This window comes from Mobula hypostoma, chromosome 7 (assembly GCF_963921235.1).
Source record: "Mobula hypostoma chromosome 7, sMobHyp1.1, whole genome shotgun sequence".
Taxonomy (NCBI): domain Eukaryota; kingdom Metazoa; phylum Chordata; class Chondrichthyes; order Myliobatiformes; family Myliobatidae; genus Mobula; species Mobula hypostoma.
Genome location: NC_086103.1, coordinates 160,609,498 through 160,635,187, shown reverse-complemented (window position 1 = coordinate 160,635,187; position 25,690 = coordinate 160,609,498). Strand labels below are relative to the sequence as shown.

Sequence of the window (25,690 nt, the reverse complement as noted above, 5' to 3'; positions counted from 1 at the left end):
AAAAAAAGATGAGAAGCCAGAGCAAGAAGGTGGAGGGAGGGGAGGGAGGGGAGGAAGAAGTACAAGATGGTAGGTGATGGGTGAAACCGGGTGGGGGGGAGAAGGGTGAAATAAAGAGCTGGGAAGTTGATTGTTGAAAGAGATAAAGGGCTGGAGAAGGGAGAATCTGACAGGGGAGGACAGAAGACCATGGAAGAAAGGGGAGGGGGAGGAGCACCAGAGGGAGGTGATGGTCAGGACAACTAACTGAATGCTAGCCTTTCCCTGAAGGGGCTGGGTTAAAAAGTTGGGAAGACTTACCACCATTCCACAAGATTTTAGCATGATAACATTTAGGGTAGTGCATACAACTCCAGATCTCTTACTTAATTCATATATTGCTGTTGTTAATTATATTGTTAATAGTTAATTGTATTGTTATTGCTATGAATATATTGTTACTGGAGACAGAAAGCACTCCAGGATGAGCCCAGTCTGGACTGGCTAAATTGCCCAGTCCAGGTGGCATAATACTGTAGCAGTTAGCATAGTGCTTTAAAACGCCATTGATCAAAAGATTGGGTTTAATTCCTGCCGTTGTCTGTATGGTCTCCCTGTGGGTTTCCTCCGGGTGCTCTGATTTCCTCCCAGATTCCAAACAGTTGTGGGCCTGCTACTTTGGCACTGGAAGAAACACAGTGACACTTGTGGCCTGCCCCAGCACAATCCTTGGACTGTGTTGGTCGTTGACACAAACCATGTTTTGATGTTTCAATACACATATGACAAATAAAGTAATCAATTTTTTTATGAGGAATAGAGAATCAAGTTGGGTTTGTACTCATTGGAATTTCAGAGAAATTCCATTATTAATTCCATTATTCCATTATTAAAGACCTCTAGCACCCAGGGCATGCCCTTTTCTCACTATTACCATCAGGTAGGAGGTACAGAAGCCTGAAAGCACACACCCAGCGATTCAGGAACAACTTCTTATCTCTGCCATCCGATTCCTAAATGGACATTGAATCTTTGGACACTACCTCATTTTTTTTTTAATATACAGTATTTCTATTTTTGCACGTTTTTAAAATCTATTCAATTTATGTATACTGTAATTGATTTACTTATTTATGTATGTATGTATTTATTTATTTTTCTCTCTGCTAGATTATGTATTGCATTGAACTGCTGCTGCTAAGTTAACAAATTTCACGTCACATGCCAGTGATAATAAACCTGATTCTGATTCTGAGAATGAGAGGCAGTATTACTGATCTGTAGGAAAAGATATTTCTCCTCACAGGAGAGTCAAGGATAAGCAGGGAAAGTCTCAGACCAAGATGTCTACAGAGGAAGAGTCAAAGGTCAGGGCATTTGTGACACTGTACTCTCGGCAACCTGAAGTAATCAAGGACAGATTACAGAATTGTGTGTTCAATGAATTCAGAGTAGTTTGCTCTGATGTGCAGTTGGTGATGTTGACAGGGTATAACCTAAAGCATGATGCTGAATGAATCACAGGGTAGGTACCAGCACCCAGTCAACTACCAACGTTTCAGGCAGACATCCTCCAGACACCTGGGATGCTTCTCTTGCATACTGGCAGAGGTGCCCCTGGGTAGAGCAGGATACCTCAGATTGGGTTTAGTATAAACCGACACAGGATTAACTTACTGGGGGAGCTCATGTTTAAAACAGAGATAAATATTCCTGTATGGTACAATACACAATAGGTGCAGGAGTAGGCCATTCGGCCCTTCAAGCCAGCACCGCCATTCACTGTGATCATGGCTGATCATCCACAATCAGTACCCTGCTCCTGCCTTCTCCCCATATCCCTTGGCTCCGCTATATTTAAGAGCTCTATCTACCTCTTTCTTGAAAGAATCCAGAGAATTGGCCTCCACTGCCTTCTGAGGCACAGCATTCCACAGATCCACAACCCTCTGTGTGAAAAAGTTTTTCCTCAACTCCGTTCTAAATGGTCTACCCCTTATTCTTAAACTGTGGCCTCTGGTTCTGGACTCCCCCAACATCAGGAATATGTTTCCTGCCTCTAGCGTGTCCAATCCCTTAATAATCTTATATGTTTCAGTACAGTACAGTAATAAAACTGCTAACATTAATGTCAGTCAATATTTATGAAACTTATTTTGGATTATGTATGAACTTATGAAACTAACAACAAGATGGAAGAAGCATCCAATAATCTTTGGGAGATGTATTATTAATCAGTTTGAAGGTATCAGGTACTCAGAAGCAGACCGAAATCTAAAATAAGCTTCACATACTTAACCAGTTCAAAGGGGTTCATTGTAAAATAAAGATTTAAAGAAATCGCGTATTGGAAGTTCTAGGTTTATTTTTACCTAATTTCTTCTTGGTTTCCTCGAATGCCTGTTCAAACCCGGCTCGTGCCTCGATACTGCTGAACTCAAAAATGAACGTCTCAGTGCCATGCGTCGTTGTGGCCGTTAGCTCAAGTTTAGTGAGGGGGAACATGGTGCTGACTGCGAGTGACTGTTTCTCTGAGAGCTCACGGTTCACAGAGGCCATCAGGTCCTTAATGACGTCATCCAGACCCTGGCAAGAGAAAATAAGGGAATTCTTTTGTAAACTAGGGAAATTGCATCAAGTAAGCTAAACATGAAACCAAACTGTGAAAATAAATAATGTTAGGAGAGTCATTCGGAATTGGGAAAAGCCCTCCTATAGTGATGAATGTGCCCACTGATTGTTCATTCTTGATCTCTGAAAAGACAGCTATCTGCTCTTCTTTGGTCTCCTGACCAAGCTTTGGATTATCACCACTGGTCTCCACACTGATACTTCCTTACCAGGAAAATGAGTGAATTTACACTTGTGATTTATTTGTGTTTTAATCCACAGGAAGCGAGAAGCACTGGCTGGACCAAGTATTTGCTGCTCATCCTGAAATACCACAACCTTCTCGCAGTGCCTGGAGTCGCATACAAATTAGAGTGCGGAAGGGCAACAGTAGACCGTGTGGTTTATGACAACCTGGTGATGTCTTGGATCAAGGAAACAAGATCCACCATGGGCACTCGCCTCCGCAGCATCCAGGACATCTTCAATCAGCGATGCCTCAAAAAGTTGGCATCCATCATTAAAGACCCCCACCACCCAGGTCACGCCTCGTTCTCATTGCTAGCATCAGGAAGGAGGTACGGCAGCCTAAGGGCACACACTCAGCGACTCAGAAACAGCTTCTTCCCCTCTCCCATCTGCAAGGACAGTGGACCCATGAACACTGCCTCACTACTTCTTTATTTCTATTCTTGCATTACTTATTTTAATTGAACTACTGAATATACATATTCTTCTGTAACTTGTGTTTTTTCTATTATTATGTATGGCATTGTACTGCTGCCACAAGGACAACAAGTTTCACAACATATGCCAGTGATATTAAACCTGATTCTGATGCTTCAGCCCTCTGAGCCTGCACCCATTTATATTAATTCTACCCTAAGCCCACTCTATACTCCCCGCATACCCATCAATTCCCCCAGATTTGAGCAGTCCCCTGCACATATTCAGCTCACGTTTTACCAGGGAAACACCTCCTCTGAGCATCAGATTGGATCAAACTGTAAAGGCTGCCGTAGCGAGATAAATTGGTCTTTAGATTAGTGATGATGTACCCGAAACATTCGTGAATTTAAACTGTCTGAAGGCTTTAAATCTCAGTGCTGGGAAGAAAGGTGGGTTGGTTTAGGAAAAACCTCACAATACCTCTTTTGCACTTTTTAATTGTAACTTATAGTAATGTCTTATGTCTTGCGCTGAACCACTGCCGTAAAGCAACACATTTCATGACATTCGTCGTAGATAATAAGACTGATTTTGATTCTGAACAGCTGCTCATGGTTCTGGTGCTCAGAGTGTTGCTGGACTATGCCAGCCCTTTTGAGGCTCCCAAGAGAAATTCAACATGGCGCAGTACTCACAGGGGTAAAAGGAAGTGACGTAGCAGGTAGAAAAGTTAGAGATGAGTCTGGGCACCAGGTTTAAGAGACAGACTCCAGTGTTTGAACAGCAGCCAATCAGCAATCGGAACTGTGGGAAGAACTAGCCCACTCAGGTTTGCCGATTGAGTGCGTAAGGCATCGATCTGCAGCAGTTTGGTGTTTGAACAGCGGCCAGTCAGCATCTGGAAGCGTGAAGAGACCTAACTCACTCAGGTTCTCCGATTGAGTACGTAAGACATCAATCTGCGGCAGTTTGGTGTTTGAGAGGCAGCCAATCGTCAATTGGGATTGATTGGCAAGAACAAATTAAAAATAAGGCAGGGGCAAGTGGAGCGGCCATTGTTGGAGTGGACAGTGTTGGAGTGGTCGTTTAATGCTTTAGCGTGGAGTGGCTGAAGTGAAAGAAGGAGAAAAAACTGTAGGTAAATTTTTCCCCCCAGTTTATGTATTGTTTTTTCTCTATAATTGCACAGTTAGAAATGTAGGGATGCTAGGCAGGATAGTGGAATGCTCCTTTTGTGGGATGTGGGAAAGCAGGGAGACCTCCAGTGTCCCTGATGACTTCTCCTGCAAGAAGTGCATCCAAATGCAGCTTCTAACACTCTGCGCTAAGGAGTTGAGAGCTGGAACTGTGTGAACTCTGCATCAGTTGGGAGGCTGAGGGGTTGATAGGGCATATAGAGAGGTAGTTACACCCAAGGTGCAGGACACAGTAAAGCGATAGGGGTTAAATAGCTAGTGCAAAGTACTTCAGTGGCCATCCCCCTCAACAACAGGTGTACCACTTTAGATACTGTTGGGGGGTTAGGGAATTACTTAGCAGGGTAAAGTCTCTGGTATTGAGTCTGACTCTGTGACTTGGAAGGGAAGCGGGGGAGAAGAGGTAAGCTATTGTGATTGGAAATTGGAAGCTCTTCCTTCAGTTAGTCCTGACGAAGGGTCTCGGCCTGAAACGTCGACTGTACCTCTTCCTAGAGATGCTGCCCGGCCTGCTGCGTTCACCAGCAACTTTTATGTGTGATGCTTGAATTTCCAGCATCTGCAGAATTCCTCGTGTTTGTGTAATTGGAAATTTGCTAGTTAGGAGAACAGAAAGGAGATTCTGTGGAAGAGAATGAGATTCCCGAATGGTATATTGCCTTCTGGGTGCCACGGTCTGGGACATCTCGGATCAAGTCTTCAGTATTCTTAAGTGGGAGGGTGAGCAGCTAGAGGTTGTGGTCCATGTAGGTACCAATGACATAGGTAGGAAGAGTGACGAGGTTCTGCAAAGTGAGTTCAAGGAGTTAGGTGCTAGGTTTAAAGGCAGGACCTGTAGGGTTGTGATCTCAGGATTGCTACCTGTGCCATGTGCTAGTGAGGCCAGAAAACAGGAAGATCATATAGTCTAGCACATGGCTATGGAGTTGATGCAGCAAGGAGAGCGTCAGATTTGTGGATCTTTGGGCTCTCTTCCAGGGAAGGGGGGACCTGTACAGAAGAAATGGTTTGTGCGTGAATTGGTGGGGGACTAATATCCTAGTGGGAAGGTTTGCTAACGCTGCACGGTGGGGTTTAAACTAGATTTGCAGTGGGTTGGGAACCAGAGTGCAAGAACAGATACTGGAGAGGTTGTGGAGACAGATGTTGTTAAGACCTCAGAAGACATCCCACCCTGCAAAAACTCATTTCAGGGAGGTAGCACCATCAATTTGCAGGAGACTCCCGGAACTTCCAGGAGAGGTGGGATGTCTGCAATAGAGTAGCTCCTTAGCAGCTAGCCAGCTAGTTTAAATAACGTTAGCTATGCTAATGAACGAATGACACATGTTAAACTCACCTCAACATGTCTTTTACAGTCTTAACTCACCATGGGCAATAGAAAAGTCACTGTTGCAAACAGTGCAGCGAGCAACACTGTCATTATTTTTGACCCTTATTAGGCAGGGGTACATTTAGTGGAGTCTGGGGTGATGTACGTTTTATATTTTCTTTTTTTGGAACACTCTGCCACTCTGACTTTTTTTGGAACTCTCTCGCTCTCTCTCACTTGCGCTCACTCTCTCATGCTTTCTTTCTTGCTCTCGCTCTCTCTCTTGGTCGCTTTCACTCGCGCTTGCTTTCTTGCTCTCTCTCTCTCTGGCTCGCTCTTGCGCGCTCTCTCGTGGTCGCTTTCACTCGTGCTCGCTGTCTCGCGCTTGCTTTCTTGCTCTTGCGCTCGCTCTTTCTTGTGCGTTCTCTCACGCTGGCTCTCAAAAAAAATCAATTTCCAGGACCTTGTATATAATTTGCGGGCATCAGGGAGCCACTACTAATATGCCGGAGACTCCCGGAAATTCCAGGAGAGGTGGGATGTCTGCCTCAGACAAAGTCGGGAATCAAAAGGTTGAACATGGTGCAGCTAATATTCTAAATTGCAAATAGACAATAGGTGCAGAAGTAGACCATTCGGCCCTTCGAGCCTGCACCGCCATTCTCAGATCATGGCTGATCATCTACTATCAATACACGGTTCCTGCCTTGTCCCCATAACCCTTGAATCCCCTATCCATAAGATACCTATCTAGCTCCTTCTTGAAAGCATCCAGAGAATTGGCCTCCACTGCATTCTGAGGCAGCGTGTTCCACACCTCCATAACTCTCTGGGAGAAGAAGTTCCTCCTCAACTCTGTCCTAAATGACCTACCCCTTATTCTTAAACCATGCCCTCTGGTACTGGACTCTCCCAGCATCTGGAACATATTTCCTGCCTCTATCTTGTCCAATCCCTTAATAACCTTATATGTCTCAATCAGATCCCCCCTCAATCTCCTTAATTCCAGCGTGTACAAACCCAGTCTCTCTAACCTCTCTGCGTAAGACAGTCCAGACATCCCAGGAATTAACCTAGTGAACCTACGCTGCACCTCCTCCACAGCCAGGATGTCCTTCCTTAACCCTGGAGACCAAAACTGCACACAATACTCCAGGTGTGGTCTCACCAGGGCCCTGTACAAATGCAAAAGGATTTCCTTGCTCTTGTACTCCATTCCCTTTGTAATAAAGGCCAACATTCCATTAGCCTTCTTCACTGCCTGCTGCACTTGCTCATTCACCTTCAGAGACTGATGAACAAGTACTGCTAGATCTCTTTGTATTTCTCCCTTACCTAACTCCACACCGTTCAGATAACTGCCTTCCTGTTCTTGCTCCCAAAGTGAATAACCTCACACTTATTCACATTAAACGCCATCTGCCAAGTTTCTGCCCACTCACCCAGCCTATCCAAGTCACCTTGAATTCTCCTAACATCCTCATCACGTCACACTGCCAGCCAGCTTAGTATCAGGAGCAAACTTGCTGATGTTATTCACAATGCCTTCCTCTAAATCATTGACGTGAATCGTAAACAGCTGTGGTCCCAATACCGAGCCCTGTGGCACCCCACTAGTCACCACCTGCCATTCCAAGAAACACCCATTCACTGCTACCCTTTGCTTTCTATCTGCCAACCAGTTTTCTATCCATGTCAATATCCTCCCCCCAATGCCATGAGCTCTGATTTTACCCACCAATCTCCTATGTGGTACCTTATCGAATGCCTTCTGAAAGTCAAGGTACACGACATCCACTGGATCTCCTGCGTCTATCTTCCTGGTTACATCCTCGAAAAACTCCAATAGATTAGTCAAGCATGATTTGCCCTTGGTAAATCCGTGCTGGCTCGGCCCAATTCTATCACTGCTATCAAGATATGCTGCTATTTCATCTTTAATAATGGACTCTAGCATCTTCCCCACTACTGGTGTTAGGCTAACAGGGCAATAGTTCTCTGTTTTCTCCCTCCCTCCTTTCTAAAAAAGTGGGATAACATTAGCCATTCGCCAATCCTCAGGAACTGATCCTGAATCCAAGGAACATTGGAAAATGATCACCAATGCATCTGCAATTTCCAGAGCCACCTCCTTTAGTACCCGAGGATGCAGACCATCTGGACCTGGGGATTTGTTAGCCTTCAGACCCATCAGTCCACTCATCACCGTTTCCTTCCTAATGACAATCTGTATCAGTTCCTCTGTTACCCTATGTCCTTGGCCCATCCATACATCTGGGAGATTGCTTGCAAATATTTCAATGCAAGTTGTAGGAGAGGCAGATGAGCTCAGGGCATGGATCAACACATGGAATTATGATACTGTAGTCATTAGTCAGACCTGTTTGCAGGAGGGGGCAGGGCTGGCAGCTCAATATTCCGACATTCTGTTGTTTTAATGTGACAGAGTGGGAAGGATTAAAGGAGGAGGGGTGGCGTTTATTGTCCGGGGAAATGTCATGGCAGTGCTCAGTCAGGATGGACTAGAGAACTCATCTAGTGAGACTTTATGGCTGAAACTGAGGAATAATTAGTATGACACATTAATGGGGCTATATTGCAGATCACCCAACAGTCCATGGGATTTAGAGGAACAAATTTGTGGAGATCACAGACTGTTTCAAGAAACATAAGGTTGTCAGTCCTCCACTGCCACCCATGGCAACAGGTTTCTAGCAAGAAACCTGAAGAACCCGATTAAAAAAAATAAAATAAAGACCAACACCGGATGTGCAGGGAAAGGGAAAAAATAACGCAAGTAACATTCCAAACCAAAATAAGTCCTTAAATCTGAACCCCAGAACAGCCCGGAGTAGGCCCGAAGTCTCAGTATCAGTTCATGTTAGCAGATATGGAACACAGCAACCGGGACAATCTTCATAGCTTCAGCACCATGGAAAAAGGAGTCAGCATCACAGGAGAGTGAAGGAAATCAGCTCTCGCCTCCTATCCAGACACCCTGTCTTTCCGGTCTATCTGGTTCAGTGTTTAAATTGTCCAAACAACGTATTGTACCTCGCACTAGGACCTGGCACCACTGCAGCAAAAGGCTCTGGGCCTAGCCAACACTGCCCAGTGACTCACTCCGGGCCTAGATTTCACCACTCAGCCCGAAGCCACTCTCGATTTCTCCAAATCGGTTCAGTGCTCAGGCCTGCTGCATGGGCATCGAAACTCCTTTGCCTCAACTTCTCCTCTCCGAATGGCTCACTCCATCCGCGTCGATTCTGCACTGAACCAGCACGGTTCATCCCTCGAATTTGCTTCACCTTCGCTCGCCTCTTAATTGTTTGTGGTGATAACTTACCACAACTTTCTTCAGTAAAGGTGTTATTAGTGAAGTTTTTAGTCAAGTTTCTTGCCTTTTGAACTACTAGTAAGCTGTTGCACTCGTTCGGTAGCATCATCCACTGAATGGGTTTGAGAGGGAAAACAAATCATCAATGATCAAATGGTGGAGCAGGCTCAATGGGCCGAATGGCCTAATTCTGCTCCTATGTCGAATGGTTTTATAATAATAGTCATAGAAAAGTACAGTGGAGTAACAGGTCCCTTCAGCCCATCTAGTCCTTGCCAATCCATTTAAACCAGCAAGTCCCATCGGCCTCCACCCAGACCATAGCCATTCAGTTTCCTATCGAAACCTCTCTTCAACATTTTCCCGGGGTCATTCTTGCAAATTTCCTTTGGACCCCCTCTAATGCCAGCACATCCTTCCCCCTATCCTTCATCTTCCTTTCACTCCCCCCCCCCCAACTGGATGCACTTAGCAGCAGCCAGTACTTGCACCATCCATTTGACCTCACTTGTTTTATACTGGCCACCTCCCCTCTATTAGATGAACAGTCTCACTTCGTTTGTTGCAGCATCTGTAGTCTCTAGTATCTCCAGTATTAAGATGTAAACACTCCTGTGCCTGGCTTCAGTCAAAGCCAAATCTGCAAAAGGCCCATGGTGGTGATGTCCATGAATGACAGGACACACTGTAAGGAAACGCTGAGGTGGTGTGTTGGGAATTGTTCTTCCAAAAATGACAAGCATATGGTTTCAGCATGAGTTAGAGATCACTGCCTAAGCTCTTGGTTGATGTTCTGCCAGATTCTACCTTGTTATCATGGCAAGGGAGTAAATTCTCTGGGACCTAGGGAGTTGGGAACTTGTACAGAAGAGATGGAAATAATAGCTTCCACCAGTAACGTTATTCATATTGACAATGTCAGCGACAGGAGACAAGCGCAAGGCCAACCCTCACTATTACAAGCTGTTCACTACTCATCTCAAACCAGTGCTGACTCTGGGCAATGTTAGTTATTTGAAGCTGGTAAACGAGCAAAGGTCCCCTTAACCATCTGTTCACTGCCATATACATTGTTGATTAGATGAGCTCTATTTATCATATGTACGTGCAACAAAGCATACAGTAAAATAGTGAAATGCGTTTTGAAACACAGTCCGAGATGTGCTGGGGGCAGCAGCGACTGTCGACATGCTTCTGGCGCCAACACAGCATGCCGCTAACTTAATACCCATACATCTTTGGAATGTGGGAGGAAACCGGGGGGTCAGGAGGAAACCCACACGGTCACAGGGAGAGCGTACAAACTGCTTACAGACAGCGTTAGGAACTGAACCCCGATCTTATGGCTGACACTTTAAAGTTTTACACTAACTGCTATTAACGGAACTTTAAAATGCTCCAATGAATGCCGTAACAAAGGTTGTAATTTATCAACCCGTGGCTTCATTAGGCAACACCAAGTGACATACAGTATCATCAACCGGCTGGATATTAGACACTGTCCTCGTGCACAATCCTGGCTCTGAAAGAGAATGCGCCAGCTCTGTATGAAGCCTTTGGCTGGCTCCTAAATGCATCAAATTTAATTTCAAAATTATTAAGAAAGTCTTTAATTACAAGTCACCAGCTGGTACCTGATGTGAAATACTGAGTGTTTCTGCCAACGTGCTAATCTGACTCAAGATGCTGAAATCTTCCTCCAGTCGATTGAGAGTCTTCTGAATGCTTTCTCTGTTGGTGGCTTGGGATGAACCTATAACAAACGGAGCAATATCAACATCAGAATTTAGAAAGGCATCAACACAGAAGTCATTTACTCAATGACAATTGAAAATGATGTTCCAACAATATCCTAACAATTTTTATTTATGTAGAGCTTTAAATACAAGTAGTTCTGCTGTAATGTATAGTATGTTTCCATAATGTGAATTGGTTATTATGTGATTGATGGATTAGGGAATACTATTTGTACCATGTGTAATGCAATAGTAATATTGTGAACTGTAATTGGGAAAATCTGTGTTTTAATGATCTATAACGTGACTTACTATAATGTGAAGTTTCTTAGGAATAATGCTACAGCAGTCCAAGTCAGCAGGAACATACCAAACAGGAGCAGATATAGGCCAAATGGTCCTTAATCCTAGTCCCATCACTCATGCAGATCACATCTGATCTTCTACCACAGAGCTGTTTTCCACCAGTATCCCCATGTAGACCATAAGTTCAAAGTAAATTTATTATCAAATTACATACATGTCACCATATACAACCCTGAGATTGGTTTTCTTGTGGGCATACACAGTAAATACAAGAAACACAACAGAATCCATGAAAGACCACACCCAACAGAGCGGACAAACAACCAATGTGTGAGAGACAACAAACTGCACAAGTAGAAACAGAAAAAAAAATAAAAGGCAATAAATATTGAGAACATGAGATGAAGAATCCTTGAAAGTGAGTCCATAGGACCATAAGATATAGAAGCAGAATACAGCTGATTTATTATCCCTCTCAATCCCATTCTCCTGCCTTCTCCTCAGAACCTTTGACGCCTTTATTAATCAAGAACCTATCAACCTCTGCCTTAAATATACCCAAGAACACAACAGTGAAGTAGTCATAGAGTCAGAGAGCATTGTAGCACAGAAAGAGGCACTTTGGCCCATCTAGTCTGTGACAAGTCTCTTGGTTGCTTCCAAATCCAAACATCTATTGACCTCTGTTCTGAATGAACCCACTGATCGAGCCGCCACAATCCTTGGGATAGAGAATTACAATGATCCGGCAAGGTCACCAAAGACAATCGTAAAGAGAGAACAACTGATGCCAAGAAGAATTCAGGAAATGGGCTATTGAAAGCTCAGTCAAAAAGCAGGTATTTGGGAGCGTCTGAAAAGAAAGAAAGACAGAAGTTTTAGGGAGAAGATTTGGGAAGGTCGACAAGACTAAAGGTGAGGTCAACCAATGGTGGGGCAAGGAAAGGGGGCGGGTGAGATCTGGAGGAAACCGACTTCTCAGTGTATTTATTCAAATGACCTTTAATATCTGACTCTAGTAACAACACAGGAATTCTTTCCTACAAACTATTCAGGGATAATGTATAACAGAAGCAAACCCAAAAAGATCATTTTAAAAGTGAGCATAAATGAATAAATCCAAAACTTTAAGAGAAACTTCTCTTGCCATATGTGCATATAAACTCCTAGTTTGTACGAATAAACTCGTTATCATTCAAGTCGATAACCCTACATCACTTCTTGCTAAGGATTAGCTTTCATTTTTTTACCAACGGAGTCACCCCATCCCCTTTGCACACCTGCCTGTCTTTTCGATAGCATGTGCAGCCTTGGGTGTTTAGGTCTCAACTGTAATGTACTTTAAGTCAGAATTCAGTAATGCCCACAACTTTGTACCTACCAATATATAACTGTGCTATTTGCTTATCCATCTTGTTTCTTATACTACATGCACCCAAATATTGTATCACCACCCCTTTTCTCAAATTTGTCACTATGTTCATGAAAATTAAATTCTTATCCCTTTATAAATTTTGTGCCTTTTTTTAATAGGAGGCTTCAGTACTTCTCCTGTGCTCTCTTCCCCTTTTACTTTATCAAATCCTTTGAATGCATACTCCTACTATTTGGTATAAAGCTCTATCCACAGTCTGAGTTATGCAATTTGTCAGTACCCTAGTCCCAGCATGGTTCAGGTGGAGCCGATCCCATCCTTCCCCAATCTGGTGCCAACGTCCCACAAACTCAAACCCACTTCTCCAACACCAATCTTTGAGCCATGCATTGAACTCTTTCTAATCTTAATGACCCCGTGCCAATCTGCACACGACTCAGCTAGCAATCCAGAAATTATTGTTTTTTTGGTTCTGCTTTTTAATTTAGTCCCTTCATGCTCAAATATCCCTCAGCAGAACCTCCTTCCTTGTTCCTTTTCAGTTATACATTTACCTTAAATTAAAATCATACAGAATAATTACCAGGTACCTCACCTTTGAAAAAAAAAGATAATGGAACTAGCAGAGCCAAATTAATCCCACAATGGTGTGCAAAACCTCTGTGGATCAATGAGTTTTATTTAAAAATACCATACCTTTTCACTAATGGATCACAAACATTCTGCTGCTGTTTATTTCATGTGTTGATCCTTCAGTCAGCTAAGTGAACAGTTGGCTGCATTTACCCGATAACTCAAGTAAACTAGAAACTCAAAATGAATGCAAAGTCCTTTGAGAATTCCAAAAGCCACTTAACGACTTGTCCACCAAAAACTGTTCACCCCTTACAAAAACACTTTGTTATAATAGAAATGAAAATTGGCCTGACAGCCCACACTTTCTTTCTACATCTGTCTTTCCTTCTTGGCCTAGTTATCTCAGACGTGCTTTGGCTCCTTATTTTGTAATGTCTGCAGACATTCTCTCTGGGAAGGGGGCTGCGACTATACTAAAAACAACTTTTAACCCACAGTTTGGACTCCTATTTATAATTAAACATTGTATCTGAGAAGGATAAGGTATTGGCAGAAAAGGTTCAGAACATGTCACAAACCTTTCACAATATCCAAGTCTTCCAGTGGCATTTTCCAGAGGAACTTGTACTTGCTTGCTGTGTCAATCACACTCCCAGCTGTGTATCTAGTTGAACAAAACAGCTAATAAGATCATAAGACATAGCAACATAGAATCATAGAACACTACAGCACAGAAACAAGCCCTTCAGCCCATCTAGTCTGTGCTGAACCATTAATCTGCCTTGTCCCATCGACCTGTACCCAGACCATAGCCCTCCATACACCTCTCATCCATGTACCTATCCAAATTTATCTTAAATGTTGAAATCGACCCTGCATCCAACAGCTCGTTCCACACTCTCACCACCCTCTGAGTGAAGAAATACCCCCTCATGTTCCCCTTAAACATTTCATCTTTCACCATTAACTCAGCTTCAGTGGAAAAAGTCTACTTGCATTTACCCTATCTAAACCCTTCATAATTTTGAACACCTCAATCTCCCTCAACCTTCTACGTTCTTGGGAATTAAGTCCTAACCTACTCAATCTTTCCCCATAACTTGTGTCCTCAATTGGCAACGTCTTTGTAAATTTTCTCTGCACTCTTTCAATGTTATGTACATCTTTCCTATAGGCCACACTTACCTTCCTGTGGATTAATTTTGTCCCATGCTATCCTTTTGCTGTTAATATATCTATAGAAGCCCTTAGGTTTCTCCTTCATCTTGTCTGCTAGAGCAACCTCATGTCTTCTCTTAGCCCTCCTGATTTCCTTCTTAAGTGTTCTCTTGCATTTCTAATACTCCTCAAGTTCCTGCCTGCTGTACCTGCTATGCACCTCCTTCCTTTTCTTAATCAGGGCCTCAATATCTTCTGTAAACCAGACATCCCACCTCTCCCAGAAGTTTGGGGAGTCTCCCGCATATTAATAATGGCTCCCTGATGCCCGCAAATTATATACAATATCACAGAAATCAATTTTTTTGAGAGTGAGCGAACGAGAGAAAGCAAGAGAGAGCGCGAGAGTGATCGCGAGAGAGAGCAAGAGCAAGCAAGTGAGAGCGACCACGAGAGAGAGAGAGCGCCATGGCAGAGTGTTCCAAAGAAAATATAAAACGTACGTCACCCCAGACTACCCTAAAGTGTACCCCTGCCTAATAGGGGTCAAAATAATGACAGTGTTGCTCGCTGCAATGTTTACAACAGTGACTTTTCTATTGCCCATGGTGGGTTAAGACTGTGAAAGACATGTTGAGGTGAGTTTAACAGGTGTCATTTGTTCATTAGCATAGCTAACGTTATTTAAATTAGCTGGCTAGCTGCTCAGGAGCTACTCTATTGCAGACATCCCACCTCTCCCGGAAGTTCCGGGAGTCTCCCACAAGTTGATGGTGCTATCTCCCTGAATTGAGTTTTTGCAGGGTGGGATATTTGGTAAACCAAGGTTCCATAAAACTGTTATCTTTACCGTTTATTGTGACAGGCACACACAAACTCTGTACTCTCAAAAATTCACTCCACTGCTACCTGGGCTGTGCACACCAAACACTAACTGTGTAATAACACTTTTCCTTGTGTCATCTCTAGTTCTTCTGCTAATCACCTTCTTCCATGTCTCAACTCCTAACCCCTTTAACAAGAGAAACAGACACAAGAGACTGCAAATACTATACTCAAACAGATATGCTAGGGGCATTTAAGAGGCACTTTTAGGCACATGACTATGCAAAGAATTTGGAGGGATATGGACCATCTGTGGCCAGAAGGGATTAGTTTAATTTAGGTGCCATTAGCTCAATTGGTTCGGCACAACATCAAGAGCCAAAGAGCCTGTTTCTGTACTGTACTGTACTGTCCTAAGCTGGAGGAACTCAGCAGCGCCTGCAGCCTATGTAGAGGTAGAGGGATGGTCGATGTTTCATGTCAAGAACCTGCATCAGAATTCCGAATGCTAACTCTTACCCTAACCAATAGATGCAGTTTTCTCCATCTTCTTCATTATTATAAATACTTCTATCAGATCTCCCTGCAATCCCCCTTTTTTCCCAAGAAGGCTCTTAGTGTTTCCGGTACATTCTAACTGATGTCCCTTACCCCTGGAATCATTTTGGTAGTTCTCTTCTGCATGGCCCCAAAGTCTTTGTATCCTCACTAAAATGTGGTGCCCAGAAGCAAACATAATAGTCCAGTTACAATGTTACCAAGGTTTACCAGTATTTGCTTGGACTCAAACCATCTTGATACAAGAGTCATGCAACATACATCAAAGTTGCTGGTGAACGCAGCAGGCCAAGCAGCATCTATAGGAAGAGGCGCAGTCGACGTTTCAGGCCGAGACCCTTCGTCAGGACCTGACTGTTGACGTCGACTGCGCCTCTTCCTATAGATGCTGCTTGGCCTGCTGCGTTCACCAGCAACTTTGATGTATGTTGCTTGAATTTCCAGCATCTGCAGAATTCCTGTTGTTTCATACAAGAGTACTTGGAAGTGGATACAATGATGTTGCCTTTTCAAATAATAAGAGATTGCATTACTGAAGAAACAACTGACAGACCCAACCTTCCAGTCATTTATTCTGTGGAGTGATAAACTTATATTGCAAATACTTACTCATTGGTAAAAACTAAATACTGTAATTGAGATTTGCAAGGTGACATTGTAAGGTTGCAAGTTTCTTTAATTAATGCCCGGTTTCAGGAAAAAGGGGAGATTGGAACCTGTGATCTTCATTTTGGTGGTGTGCTTTGGGACCGATTGAGCAATCTGGTGTTTGCTGTCTCCGAGGCAGTTTGATAACCTTTGGAACGGAGGCCCTGGAGACGGGGTGCAAACCCATGATCGACTTCATTGCTTCTCTCCAATTGAAGCAAGATTGAAGTCAATGAGGATGAGAGTGGGGGTTGAGCGAGGGGTGGGTGTTCAGCTCCATTTGCCTGCCTTTGACCAGTTTTCCTTTCCCTCTCGCTCACTCTGTGGTGCAGGAGTCTTGGGATCCACCTTGCCAGGCTTGATTGGTGAGGCTGTGGATTCATTTTGAGGGACTTTGAGGCTCATGTTGCATGTGTTTCTGGATTCTGGTTATTCTTTTTTTGAACTGTTTTTGGGCAGTTTGATTGGAGGGACCAATGCTGGGAGGGGCACACTGGCGAAGTATGGCCCTGTGGCTTGCATTAGCTAGTGGCGCAGTGTTGAACTGAACTAAACTGAATACTACTGGCTTGATGTTTGATATTCTACGTGTTTGCTCATTTTTTGCTGTTTGTGCAATTTGTTCTTTTTTTTTGTACGTTGGGTGTTTGATGTTTTCTTGAATGATTTCCAGTGTTTCTCTGTTTCGTGGCTGCCTGCGGGAGGGCAAATCTCAGAGTTGTATTCTGCATACATACTTTGACAATAAATGTACTTTGAATTGTTGACTCAAAGGGACCAGCTGCTGGGTGGGAAGGACAACTGGTGACATGCTGAGGGCTGTCAATGAATGTTCTCCCACAATGTGCCTCACTGGTGTCTATATTATTCAAATGGAAGGAACTCAGTAGAAAAACTAACTTTGTACCTGTTGTATTAGCTCAGTCATAAATTCTAGTTCATTGCCAGAAAACCAGCTCTAAATCTACCTCAGTGCTGCAAAAGAAAACCTATTCTGCAAGTGAATGGCTTTCAGAGATTGAATACTCACAGACTCATGGAACTCCGCCGCAGAGAGCCCGTCTTACGTTTCAAGGTCGTGCAAATCAGAAGGTCAGTGAACAGGAAGAGCGAGCGTTCCTTCTTGCTGCTTACTGTTTTCTAGACATGGAAAACACGGCAAAATAGAAGCATATCAGGGGGATAAGTGAGAAACTTTATTATGCGGCATATTTTGCACAATTTAATGATAAATTTGATTTTGTGATGGTTTCAAAGACTTGTATTTTAGGGAACATCCTTGTCTTTGTGATAAGTAGATCAACTAACCACAGGCAATCAATATCAATCCACCTTTGGAAAGACTTTTCTCTTGAGTCACTGTAGACTTATTGGTGAGACATCTCTCCCTTTTTGAGTGTTGACAGGAGGGATTGAGAAGGCTGGGAGGCAGAACATGGACACAGAATCCAGCAAGCTTAGGGACATGGAAGCCTGTAAAGTAGCAACAAAGCTTGTTCTTGTGTTTCTTATTGTTATTGGATTTATTGAGCTATGCCTGCGAGAAAATCTCAGGCTTGTAGATGGTGACATATATGTTCTTTGACAATAAAGTTACTTTTCACTTTTGGATGTTGAAGTTAAACTGCCAATCTTAGACAATAGTCAGGGCTGAAAATCCATAGGCATAGAACTACTGCCCGGGATCTTATGAATGTTTGCTGATGACACCACTGTTGTAGGCCGAATCAAAGGTGGTGATGAATCAGCATACAGGAGGGAGTTTGAAAATCTGGCTGAATGGTGTCATAACAACAACCTCTCACTCGTTGTCAGCAAGACCAAGGAGCTGGTTATAGACTTCAGGAGAAGGAAACCAGAGGTCCATAGTCAGTCCTTACCCGAGAATCAGAGGAGGAGAGGCTCAGCAACTACAAATTCCGGGGTGTTATTTTGGAGGACCTGTTCCTGGGCCCAGCGCTGAACTACAATTACAAAGAAAGCAAGGCAGTGCCTCTACTGCCTTCAGAGCTTGTGAAGATTTGGCATGGCATCTAAAAGTTTGACAAACTTCTATCAATGTGTGGTGGAGAGTATTTTCACTGGCTGCGTCACAGCCTGGTATGGAAACACCAATGCCCTTGAACAGAAAGTCCCACAAAAGGTGGTAGGACTTGCCTGATCTTACAGCTGGTGTTGTGAGCGCTACACTAATCACGATGCTTCTGAGCTGCCCCATCCATTCATCCCCTCCATCCCCAATACCAAAGCACAGAGGTTCTTTTTACCCTGCCGTACTTCATGTTATTGACATGAATTAGAGTTGGACGAAGTTCTTACCACTTCAACCACCATCTCCTGCCTTAAGAATTTTCTATGAGGAACCATAAGCTGTAGAACAGAAGAAAGAAATATATCATTACAACAGTGAAATTTCACAGTGGATAAGGGGAAAATAAAAATGACAAAAAATGTCATACAGACATAGAGTAAAAGAGTCATAAAAGACTTCAGCATAGAAACAGACTATTCAGCCCATCTGGACTGCGCCAAACCATTAATCTGCCTTATCCCATTGACCTGCACTCAGACCCTATCCCTCCATACCCCTCGCATCCATGTACCTATCCAAACTTCTCTTAAATGTTGAAATCGATCCCTTCTCTTCAGCTGGCAGCTCATTCCACACACTCACCACCCTCTGAGTGAAGAAGTTCTCCATTATGTTCCCTTTAAACATTTCACCTTTCACCCTAACCCATGACTTCTAGGTGTAGTCCCATCTAACTTCAGTGGAACAAGCCTGCCTTGCATTTACCCATCTATATCCCTCGTAGTTTTGTATACCTCTAGCAAATCTCTCCTCAGTCTTCTATGTTCTAAGGAGTAAAGTCCTAAGCTATTTAATCTTCCTTATGACGCATGTCATATGAGCAGAATTTGGCCATTCAGCCCATCGAGTCTACTCCAACATTCGATCATGGCTGATTTATTATTCCTCCTCACCCCATTCTTTAGCTTTCTCCCCATAACCTTTCACACACTGACTAATCAAGAACCTTCATAAAGATAAGATTTTTATAGATTAGCTTAGCTTTATTTGTCATATGCGCATCAAAACATACAGTGAAATGTCTTGTTCGTGTCAAGAGCCAAACTAGTCTGAGGATGTACTGGGGGCAGACCACGAACAGCGCCATGTCTCCAGCACCAAAATAATTTATTAACCCCAATGCCCACAGTTTATTAACCCTAACCTTTAGGTCTTTGAAATGTGGGGGGAAACTGGAGGAGACCTATGTGGTCACTGGAAGAACTATAAACTCCGTACGGAGTGTCGGGATTTGAACCCTGATCGCTGGCACTATATAGCTTTGTGCTAGCCACTACATTACCGTGTTGCCTATCAACTCTCTGCTTTAAACATACCCAATGATCTGGCCACCACAGCCATCTGTGGCAATGAATTCCACAGATTCCCCATCCTCTGGCTGAAGAAACTCCTCCTCATCTCTGTGCTAGAGGGAGTCCCTTCTATTTTGAGGTTGTGCCCTCTGATCCTAGACTGTCCCACTATTGAAAATATCCTCTCCATGTCCAGTCTATCAAGGCCTTTCAATATTCACTAGGTATCAATGAGATTTTAATTGTGCCCATAATGGTGGACACCACTCCCACCTGCATAAAGGTCCATATTTTATTTTGACCACTCACTTAATCCATTTTAGTAATTTTCTGTTCATGACGACACAACTTTCTGTTCGTGACTACACAGCCAGCCTTTGTACCATCACACTTGCTCTCCTGAATAATCATAAAGTCATAGGGAATAGAAACATGATCTTCAGCCTGTGTCGTCAGTGTTAACAATTAAATGCACATTCACACTTTGTTTTACTTTTACGCCAACCTTACACTAAATTTATACTTACAATCAATATTATTCACCCTACATTACCATCAACTAATTCTCCAGATTGTGCTACTCATTTACCCATGAAGGTAAAAGCCAACTAACCTAACAACTTTAGGATGTAGGAGGAAAAATGCAGACCCTGAAGAAAATCTACAAATCACAAGGAGAGCAGTAAACCCCACACAGACAGCACCAGGAGTCAGTATCGAACCCAGGCTTTTGGGGCTGTGCAGCAGCAGGTCTACCAGAATATAAAAGCAAGGATGTAGTGCTGATGCTCGATAAGGGACTGGACAGACCACACTTGGAGTATCGTGAGCAGTTTCGGCCCTTTATCTAACAAAAGCTGTGCTGGCATTGGAAAGGGTCCAGAGGAGGTTTGCGAAAATGATTCTGGGAATGAAAGTGTTAAGGTACGAGGAACGTTTGATGGCTCTAGTTCTGTATTTACTGGAGTTCAGAAGAATAAAGGGGGATCTCATTGAAAACTATCAAATATTGAAAGGGCTAGATAGAGTGGACATGCTGAGGATGTTTCCTATAGCGGGGAGTCTAGGACCAGAGGGCACAGCCCAGAATAGAAGGGTGTCCCTTTAGAATGGAGATGAGAAGGAATTTTTAGAAGGAATTTCTTTAGCAGAGGGTGGTGAATATGTGGAATTCATTGCCACACACGGCTATGGAGACCAAGTCATTTGGTATATTTAAAGTGGAGGTTAATAGCTTCTTGTTTCGAAAGGGCATTAAAGTTACAGAAGAATGGGGTGGAGAGGATAATAAATCAGCCATGATGGAATAGCAGAGCAGACTCGATGGGCCAAGTGGCCTTATTCTGCTCCTGTGTCTTACGGTCTTACCAGCCGCTCTGCGGTGCCACTCCAGTTTGTCTCTCAAGTTGTTATGACATGCTAGTTGAAGCTCTAGCACCCACTACAAAACCACAGTTTACTCTTTGTCTTGCTGCAGATTCCAGCATCTGCAGCCTCTTGTGTCCCCACACCTCCAGTCACTTCCTTCTGAATCCGGTACATACAGTTGGCTTGCAATTCTCCAATGCAAAGGAACAATTCGCAAATTGAGAACACTTTGGAAGATTATGCCCAAGGCATCCGCAATTTCCCTGCCTGCTTCCTTTAAAACTCTGGGATGGAAACCAACAGACCTTGGAGACTTGTCAACCTTGTGTGCCACTGTTTCCCTTGTACTGCTTCCTCGCTTACATTAGCTGTACTATGTTCCCGTCCTTTATTCATTATTGTTTTCCCTGGAAAGCTGGATACATTATACCTCTTCCTCTACTGTGAAGGCTGATGCGCTGCAATTTTTCAACAGATCTGCTATTTCTTTATTTTCATTTGTAACGTTACCCATGTCTGTTTTTAAAATATCTCTCATTACCCCTATGGACACTTCCTATTCTTAGACAATTGCAAAAGATTTTGTCTTGGAATTGGATTCAAGAAAGCAATTAGTGCCCAGTTCTTTGCCATTAATAGCACAGAACATAATCTGCAGAGTATGCACGTAGTTTCTGGAGAAATCTTGCCCATCAGGAAATTGGACTGGACGTTTCCGGGAACGATTCACCCTCATGCTGATGTCATTTAATAGTGTCACCAATATGTGTTTTGGGGTTGCATTTGCATAACAGATTAAATTGCATGAACGAGGCTAGATTTGTGACCTATATTATTAACACGGAATTCTACAAGAATTCTGGGGCAAATAGTGCATTTTAAATCAAGCAAATGGTGCTTGATTGAAAGGAATTTTGATGGCACACAGTCATTTATACTTAATGTTTCAACTGAATTTCATTAATAAAAAAATATGGGACACCCACTGCATTGGCTGGGGTCATGTTCGCTAGCCCAATCACAGTACAAGTCTACCTACCTACCCAGACTGACCACAGCCTATCACAGCTCTCACCTCCCTTGAGCTGAATTCTGATGCTCCATTGGTCAGCTGAAAGCTTTCACCCTCACCTCTTCTTGTTTCCACTCTTACCACCTCAGGTCTCCCCCTCCCTGCCGTCGCTCAAACCTCCACAAATTTCTCCTGACCATGCCTCCATTTTCTGCACTCGAGCTCCTCCAACCTTTCTGGATGCATCCAACCGTTCACTCAACTCAGTGTTGCTACGGAGAAAGATGTTGCTAGCCACTGATCTACTTCTCAAGGGTCAGGGGACAAATGCCATTACTGCTGTTTGGGTAAAATGCATGGCATGGCTCATAACAACTTTAAGAGCGTAAATAAGGTGTAATGCTGAGGCTAGATAAGGCACTTGGAGTATTGTGAGCAGTTTTAGGCCCCATATCTAAGAGAGGATGTGCTGGCATTGGAGAGGTTCCATGAGAATGATCCCAGAAATGTAAGGGTTAATATATGAGGACTGATTGATGGCTTTGGGCCTATACACACTGGAATTTACAAGAATGAGGGGAGATCCCATTGAAACCTATCGAGGGCTAGATAGAGTGGATGTGGAAAGCATGTTTCCTTTCCTGGGAGAGACTAGAACCAGAGGGCACAGCTTCAGAATGCAAGTACATCCTTTTAGAATAGAGATGAGGAGGAATTTCTTTAGCTAGAGGGTGGTGAATTTGTGGAATTCATTGCCACAGATGGCTATGGAGGCCAAGTCGTTGGGGATATTTGAAGTGGGGTTTGATAGGCTCTTGATAAGTAAGGGAAACAAAGACTACAGGAAGAAGGTAGGAGAATTGGGTTGAGGAAGGTACTATGTCAGCCATGATGGAATGGCAGAGCAGACTCAGTTGGATGATTGGCCTAATTCTGCTCCTATGTTTTACGGTTTTATGGTCTTGGAATACTGCATTAAGGTTATCTTAATACAGGAATGTTACATTTTCATTATTTTGTTTGTAAATTCAGCTAGATCATAGTGTTGATTCTAGCACACACTTAGCCCACAAAAAAAGTGGACATTCCAGTTTCTAGGCAAATTTTTGGCAACAACTAAAGCTTGCAGCAGGAAGGATCTCAGAGCTGGTTGATTGCAAAAGGTTCAAGAACTGGTGACCACTTGCTTCTTTGCCAGCCATTGCTGTCTTTTGCCTGGTAAAGCTGAGCAAGTATATCAACACCCTACAATGCCTTTCACGACCCCAGCCTGTTCTGATGAAGGAGCTAAGCCCAAGTCCTCTGACTCAGTCGCAAGTGTGCTTATCATTGTATGATATGCAGAGGTGACTAAAAACTTAGATAGAACAACCTGAAGTCTTTATAGATGACAAATAACATGTTAGTTCAAGAAGAAAGCCTAGGTGATACCAGACTATGATTAAAAATAAGCTGCTGGAGGAACTCAGCAGATCAGGTAGCAATGGGGGAGGGAAATAGATCACAAGACATAGGAGCAGAATTCGGCCATTGGTCCATCGAGTCTGCTCCGCCATTCAATCATGGCTGATTTATTTTCCTTCTCATCCCTGTTCTCCTGCCTTCTCCTTGTATGCTTTGACATTCAAACTATCCAAGAATCTATCAATCTCTGCTTTAAATATACCCAATGATTTGACCTCCACAGCCACCTGTGGAAATGAAATCCACAGATTTACCTACTTCTGGCTAAAGAAATTCCTCCTCATCTCTGTTCTAAAGGGACGTCTTTCTATTCTGAGACTGTGCCCTCTTGTCCTACACTCTCTCACTGACAGAAACATCTCTCCACATTTACTCTATCTAGGCCTTTCAATATTTAGTCAGATGGGTTGGGACACTTCATCTTATTCCCTGCACAGGTGCTACATGGCCCACTGAGTTCATCCAGCAGCTCATTTCTTTGACTTAAGGGAAGGGGAGAGCAGAGTCTCATTTCTGCCCTCTTCCTTTCCAGTCTTGATGAAGAGTCTTGGCCTAAAATGTCCCCTCTCCATAGCTGCTGTCTGAATTGCTGAACTCCTCCAGCACTTGTTTGTGTGTTGCTCAAAATTTCAATCATCAGCAGAATATCTTTTATTTCATAACTTCTTTGCTCCAGATTTCTGCATCAGTAGTCTGTTTTGTCCCTATATTTCTTTGCACTCAGACCAGTTCTCCTAGAATTGTACTGCAGATGTGGTATTAGTTTAAGGGATGTCTGCTTCCAGGAGTCATTATAGCAATGAGCAACGATAAGTCTCTGCTGAATACCAACATGGCAACATAGGGTGCTATGGGCAATGTCTCTAAGAGTAAGGTCAGGGTCCTCCACAAGTGCATAATGACAACTTCCAGTGTAAACTTTCAATTTGCCTCGCAGGGATAGAGCAGACTCGGCGGAATGCCCCTCCCACCACATACATTGCAGAAGTAGCCTGATTTTAATTTCCCTCTGTTTCAATGGGAAGGGGAATTACCCTCTTTGTAGAAAGAGCATCAGGTGGATATTCATCCTCATGTGGTTGCACAGTCTGCGATTTCACATTAACTGGCCAATCCCACCTCAACACAGCTCCCTCTTTACTGACATGAGGGCGAGCGTAAGAATAATCAGACCATTGAGCCCTTTGACCAATTGATCCACTTGACCTGAAACAGGAGTGTGTGAGCCATGACAGTCAAAGATCAAACTGGGCATGGCACCTGATGATGATGATGAGCCCTCGTGCCCAACCTATTTGTCAGTTCGATTGTGACACTCCCAAATCGTAACCTGGGCAGAAATAGCTAATATGAGGGGGGAATAACTTTAAGGTGATTAGTGGAAAGTTTATTCATTTATTGAAGTATAGCATGGAGTTGGTCCTTCAAGTTGCTTGAGCCGTGCTGCCTGGCAATCCCCGATTTAACCATCGCCTGATCAATGCCAAGTTTACCTACCAACTGGTACGACTTTGGACTGTGGGAAGTAAACCAGAGCACTTGGAGGAAGCCCACGTGGTCACGGAGAGAAGGCACAAACTCCTTAGGGACGGTGGTGGGAATTGAACTCGGGTCAGTCACTGGTACCATAAAGCATTACGCCAGCCACTATGCTACTGTGCTGCCCCGGGAGGAGAGGTCAGAGGTGGGATTTCACATAGCGAGTGTGTGAAGCACATTGCAGATGTATTAGGAACATTTAAGTGACTCTTAGACAGGCTCATGGATGAAAGGAAAATGGAGGGCTATGTGTGAGGGAAGGGCTACATTGATCTTGGAGCCGGCACAACACCTATGTTCAACTTCATTTCTCCCCAGCTTGGTGACACAACAGTTATACGGTTGGTTAACAAAAAGTGTTGCGCCTCTTCCCCAGGGCACCACTGCTCAATACAAGAGGACATGGCTTTAAGGTAAGGGGTGGGAAGTTCAAGGGGGATATTAGAGGAAGGTTTTTTACTCAGAGAGTGGTTGGTGCGTGGAATGCACTGCCTGAGTCAGTGGTGGAGGCAGATACACTAGTGAAGTTTAAGAGACTACTAGACGGGTGTATGGAGGAATTTAAGGTGGGGGGGGGTTATATGGGAGGCAGGGTTTGAGGGTCGGCACAACATTGTGGGCCGAAGGGCCTGTACTGT

The 25,690-nt window shown here is 43.6% G+C and overlaps 1 protein-coding gene across 2 annotated transcripts in view; it reads right to left on the bottom strand.

The window, feature by feature from the left end:
* Positions 1 to 25,690, bottom strand: part of LOC134349705 (rho guanine nucleotide exchange factor 17-like) — a 473,881-nt gene that overhangs the window by 60,608 nt on the left and 387,583 nt on the right. For both annotated transcript variants that reach the window (XM_063054436.1, XM_063054437.1), the window contains exons 7-11: positions 18,605 to 18,655; positions 17,316 to 17,425; positions 13,675 to 13,760; positions 10,738 to 10,856; positions 2,352 to 2,565 (exon numbers count right to left, since the gene is read on the bottom strand). In XM_063054436.1, the coding sequence (XP_062910506.1) occupies positions 2,352 to 2,565; positions 10,738 to 10,856; positions 13,675 to 13,760; positions 17,316 to 17,425; positions 18,605 to 18,655 (580 nt within the window). The remainder of the gene's footprint in view (positions 1 to 2,351; positions 2,566 to 10,737; positions 10,857 to 13,674; positions 13,761 to 17,315; positions 17,426 to 18,604; positions 18,656 to 25,690) is intronic.